Below are 6,043 nucleotides of genomic sequence, written 5' to 3'. Positions count from 1 at the left end.
CTCGGTTCATCTCTCACTTGGTGTGAATGTATAAGAATGGAGGTTTATGGTGAATAAAGCCTGAATTTCACTAAATTTGCACTCCAGGCTTTGAGAACTACTATACTGCCACTTCTAATGCATTTCTTCCAAATTAATTTCCTATTCATTTGCAAAACATGCTGTGGCGGTAATTAAGCCATTTCAAGTCTTATTTTTAACCCCAAAAAAGTTGTGGTTTTTTTTAAAAAAAAAAAGAGAAATTTCAGTAGCACTGTTTGATATCTGGACTTGTTTAGACAGGTATACGTAAAACCCGCAATTCAGCAAACCTGGACCAGATTCTTCTAGGCTGAATAAATGTTTAAGATACATTTTATGTGCCATGAAACCTTCACCCAGTTTTTGAAAGCTGAGAAAATACATACCAAACTGAATGAAGCTTAATTTTGAAAGCAGTGTGGCTCTCCAAGCTGGCACAAATCAGATGCTGACCCAGCATTACTTTAAAAAAATTTGTCAATTATAAAATGTTTTCTAACTTTGTAATTTAGTAAACTTTTCTGTTACTTTCCTCTGAACTTTTGTTTTCCAACAGCTAAAGCTACTGTATCTCTTTCTGTTATCAGTGAACAAATAGCTTAGAAAAGAACAAAACAATGTTGTTGTCCTAAATGGTTACTGTTATCAGCTTTTAGTCATCCTGGTTTTATTGAAGTGAGGACACTTTGTCCCTGGCTGTGACCCTATCTGCTCACAGCCATTGGCATCTACAATAGTTTTGAAGAAATTTGCCTGAATTACAACACATTTAATTTTTCACTGGAGTTAATGAGGTATTTTTGAATTACATTGAATGTAAAAAATTTGATACCCTTTTTGTATATGTGGTGGGATGGTGTTCTCACATATAATTTTATTATATTTTAAAGAGTTTCCTTTTTTATTTCCTATCAGAAATGAATTACTTTATTAATTTTTTTTATCTTAATCTGTCAGGGTCAAGATAAATTAATATTTCAGTGTGACAAAGATGTACCGGAAGTAAGCTTTTATTTTGAAAGCGGCTAAGCGAGGATACCGTAATACAGCGTACCATCGCGCATAGTGAAACCGAGTGAGGTGCGGTTAGACCTCAGCCCTTGTTTAGAGGTGGGAGATGAGCAACCACGGGCTGTTTCTCTTTGGTTGTATGAGATGGTCTGTGGAGGCTGGCTGTGGCGGTGAAGGAGGTTCTCCTGGAGGAGGGACAGGGAGACGGAGGTGCGACGTGGAAACCCGCAGCGCCGTCTTTCTATCTCCTAAAGTAAACAAATGAAGTTACGGTGAAACAATGAGAGCAGACTTTCAGTTTTCAGAACAATCTGATCTGCTGACATGAAATGAGACTCGGCTAACGGAGTTAGAATTTGTAGGAAAATTCCGTCGCCATGGACGAGGGACTGACTATTACTTGTATATCTGTAGCGATGTTTGTGGGCACCTTCCTACTAGGATTCATCCCACTGTTGTTCCGACTCTCTGAGGTAAGTATGACTTTAACTTCCTCGTTAAACAAGGTCATCAGGCAGATTTATCACGGTTGGTTTAAATAAGTCCTCTAATATAGTTCATAGCGATGATGGTCTTCCAGGGCCGGTCAAAGATTGAGTAGAGCCCTAATCAGGAAGTGACTAAGCCATCAGCCACCAAGGCAACACAGTGTTTAATTGTTTCCAAGTTGGGTATTTAGGGCTATTTTGTTCTTGCACTGATGTTGAGGGTTTACTGCTTCATGCAACCAAATTTACTTTGTATTTGCGGATTTGCCATTTTGCAGATATTTTGCGGAATGTGACTCCAAATTATTTGCAGAAAACCTCACCTATTTGCAGATTTTTCAGTAGACCATGTCTAAAATATTCAAAAGAAAATGCAGCTTGGGATCCAAAATACTTGACACATTATTGGCTGACGCATGCAAAGCAACCAATCCAGCAGCGCCATTAATTTTCCAATGTGCGGATTGGCTGTACTCCTAAAGCTGAAATAAATAAATAAAAAACTGTAGATATTAGCTTCTGAACTATTAGATTGGGCTGTTACTAATGTTTTAGATGGGGCTCAGATATTTGTGGATATTAGCTATAGCTAACTTAAACCTGACCTGATGTTTCAATAGACTATATTAGATTTTTGATTGGAAAACAACTGAGTGTATTTGAATTTTGCCCTTTACTCCTGACAGAAAAGCCTGCAGTTTGTGTCCATCTTGGGGGCGGGTCTGCTGTGCGGGACAGCGCTGGCCATCACCATCCCGGAGGGTGTGGGCTTACTGGAGGACTCGTGGAGAGGTGAGCTCACTGTTTGAAATGTAAAGAAGCTGACTTGCACCACTCCACCTTCTCTGTCCCTAGTTGTCTTGACAACAGATGTGATGTGATTCAGTCCGTCTGCTCCCACCAAATTTGCATGAGTGTTTCATCGTAAACCATTGAAATCATAGCTGAAAGCAGGCTCAGTTGTCTGAACGTGTCCTCGCCTGCTTTGTTGTCCCTTCCTCTCGACTTCGTCTTCTCTTTGCAGAGTCCTCCTCTGATGCTCTGTCCGGCCCGAATGCCAGTGAAAACACTGCGCCTTCCACAAAGGGAAGCGCCCCACCTCGCTTTTATATCAGCGTGTCTTTGACGTTCGGGTTTACCTTCATGTTTGTTGTTGATCAGATTGGAGGATACATTTCCACGCACGGCGAGTTTAAATAACTTTCACTTTAAGCTTCATTTTTTATATCAAGCTTACCATTCGTATGCTGATGATTTAAACACGTTTGGTTTCAGGTCAAGCAGCACATTTGTTGAATAATAAACACATCACAGCCACTCTGGGGCTGGTTATCCATGCTGCAGGTATGTCCATCAAATATCCTCTGGACATTCACTTTCAGAAGTATTCATATTTCTTAAAGTTTTTTTTATTTTATTTTGCAAAATAAAAACTTCAGTGTATTTTATTGGAAAGTTATGGGATAGTCAGAGCAAAACAAAGTAGGGCATATTTCTGGGGTGGATGAAAAAAAGAAAAATCTGCACCCCTAAATAAAATTCAGTGTAACCAAATGCATTGAGTCCGTTTGTTTGTAATTTTGTCACTGTATAAATCCAGCTGCTATATGAAGGTTTAACGTATTTTTCAGAAAATATTAATAAACCTGCAGCATATTGAAGGCCAAGAAATACACGACAGCAATAACATGGAGCACAATTCAATCTGTCCTTTGAAAACAGAATATGAAACAATTTTAGGGCCAATCAAGACACATCTGAAAATCATCCACACTGCTCTGTATTGGACCATCACTTAAAATCTGAATAAAACGAATTGCAGTTTGTGGTTGTACTCTGACAAAAATGTGTTGCAAACCACTTCATCTGCTGGTTTGTGTTTGCTTAAGCTGCAAAAGGAAATCGGGGACAAAAGCATGAAAAATGTCCAACCAAACCCACTTATTCATTCCTTCATGTGACTTATCATGGGGTTCCTGCGCTCTGTGAGATCTCAGTCTTATTTAGCGTGGCTCAGAGGCTTTGATTCCAAATTGCTTAAACAAACATTTGCTGAGCTATCAGTTAAACCCACATTAGTGCACGTTATAAAATCACATTATCCACTTTCTAAAATATTGGCTGTGATTTATAATAACAATAATGACTCTTCTTGCGTCCAGCCGATGGATTTGCTCTGGGCGCTGCCGTCGCCACGGGTCAAGCGACCGTGCAAGTGATTGTATTTTTTGCGGTCATTCTACACAAGGTGAGAGAAATTGTCAGCTGGATGAAGATGTAGACATATTTAACAAGATGTGACAGAACTGATGGCATCTGTGTTTTTGTTTTTTTTGGCGGGGGGTTGTTGACTCACAGGCTCCTGCTGCTTTTGGTTTGGTTTCCTTCCTGATGCACGCAGGCCTTGAGAAGAAAGACATTCAGGGACATTTACTGACCTTCTCAGCAGCAGCGCCCATAGTCGCTATCAGCACTTACTTCATACTGCAGGCGGTGGGAGAGCACACATCCTTCACATTGATAACCCTGTCAGTCTCTGCTGTCTGCTTCTGACCCGTTACGTGCATCTGTGTGTGTGTGTGTGTGTTTGTCAACAGACTGGAAGTTCCTCTCATAACCAGCTGAGTGCAACCGGAGTGGGAATGCTGTTCTCGGCAGGGACTTTCCTTTATGTTGCCACGGTGCACGTTCTCCCTGAGATCAGCAGTAGCAGCGCAGCAGAACCCTTCCCTAACCTGCAGGAGGAAACGGGAGCAGAAACCCACAAGGCGAGATATCTGGGTCTCCTGGAGAGCCTCACCGTCATCCTTGGCGTGGGGCTGCCGGTCATATTGGCCCTCAGCTTGCACGATGACTGACGTCGTGTTTACTGCGAACGATGCAGAATAACACTTCCAAAACAAAATCTTGCCAAGTATTCTTTGGTCTAGTTTCTAGTGCAAATATCTTATTTTACACTTGAAATAAGACAAAACTGACGTACAGGTGACTTTAGAGCAAGATATAGGAGGTGGTTTTAATTCAGTAATTTCTTAATATCGATGGAAGAGTACTGCCAGTCGAACAAAACATTTAAACGTCTAGTTATATCTAGTACTTTCCACTGGTATTATGGAGTTATTGACTGAAAATAAGTTCGTTTATTGTGCTTAAAGGTTACTTGTAAGTTAGTTAGTGCAAATGTACTAAGATATTATTTCCAGTAGAAACTAGACCAAAAATACTTGGTAAAATGTAGTATTTTTGCAGTGAAGACAGAGTGAATGAAAACCCGTCCACGTATCTCAGCGGTAGGTTGTTCCTCATGGGCGTGCTTCTGATTCAGACTAGCCCAACCCTTGAGCACTGCCATTGTTCTTGGATCAACAAAGCTTTTCAGGTTTTGAAAGGACTTGGATATTTTATACGTCCTTCAGCTGAGTTTCCAGCACAAGTAAACAAAAAGAGGGACATTTGTTATGTGTTACGAAGATGTATAATTTTCTTGAAAAACGAAACCGTGATCAGGAGGGTAGATTTACAAGAAGAACAAGATAATAATTTGATACTGTCATGTGCACAGTATGCGATCTAGTTTGCACAGTTTGTACTAGTTTTGTGTTTATTTTTAAGAGTTTGACAGGAAAAGGGGCAAATTGGAGAATTGGAGAGAAACATTCCTCCTCATGGTTCCTCAGAAACAAACTTGTTGTCTTTTATTTCTTTTCTTAGCCGAAATGCCAAATGTGACGCCTGAACTACATTAGAGCCATATTATTTCATAACTTATAGTTTTCAACAGTGGATGTTTGATTTATTTTTAAGAGTGTATTTTAAAAGTTTTGACTCTATAAAGCTGTCTCTATTCAAAATGTGCAATAATCATTCAAATAAACTGCAACACCTTTAATTTAACACTGACAAGTTTATTAAAATCTGATCTGGAATTGGAGTACACCTGTTCAGCAAAATCTTTGGTGATAAAATTCTGTTGTTACTCCATTGTACAACCGCATTTCACCCATAAGACGGTTCTTTGTCTCCTATAACATTTTACAAGGTCTGATCCTACAGAGAGGGATTTTTCCTTTGTGCACAATTTCTCTTAATTTGAATTTCTCTGTCATAGATGTCTTAAAAAATAAGCTATTTGTTTTAGAGTTGTGTTTCTTTTGTAACTTTAAACAAACTTTGTTTAGCTGAAGAAAAGGAAAGAAAAAAAAAAGTCTATTAAGGATGCAAAGGCTGCCGACCTGATCTAGATCATCCAGAGTTCGGAGTCATGGATTCTGCTCTCTTCTCTTCAGCTAAGATGGTCATAAAGACAGGTTGATTTTATCTAAAATGTTCAGATATTCAAATGAGTTCATTTGATATTCATTCTTCAGAAGGTTCCCAGGGTCTTTAGAAGAGAAAATGCTCACAGCATCACATATCCTCCACTGTGAACTTTCATACTTTTCTACATATTTTTATGTAGCGGTTATTACTTGAAAGCTTTGCCCTTAGTGTCATATGACCAAAACACAGATTTCCATTTAAAG

General features: G+C 39.3%; 1 protein-coding gene across 1 annotated transcript; it reads left to right on the top strand.

Annotated features, from left to right (window-relative positions):
- Positions 1-1,070: 1,070 nt before the first annotated feature.
- LOC103134140 (zinc transporter ZIP9) lies at positions 1,071-5,485 on the top strand. The gene is made up of 7 exons (XM_007546273.2): positions 1,071-1,505; positions 2,207-2,312; positions 2,545-2,706; positions 2,796-2,864; positions 3,683-3,768; positions 3,879-4,013; positions 4,118-5,485. The coding sequence occupies exons 1-7, from the start codon at positions 1,410-1,412 to the stop codon at positions 4,376-4,378; spliced, it is 915 nt and encodes a 304-aa protein (XP_007546335.1). The 5' UTR covers positions 1,071-1,409; the 3' UTR covers positions 4,379-5,485.
- Positions 5,486-6,043: the final 558 nt, after the last annotated feature.

This window comes from Poecilia formosa, unplaced genomic scaffold (assembly GCF_000485575.1).
Source record: "Poecilia formosa unplaced genomic scaffold, Poecilia_formosa-5.1.2 Scaffold15, whole genome shotgun sequence".
Lineage (NCBI taxonomy): Eukaryota > Metazoa > Chordata > Actinopteri > Cyprinodontiformes > Poeciliidae > Poecilia > Poecilia formosa.
This window is presented reverse-complemented; position numbering and strand designations above follow the sequence as displayed.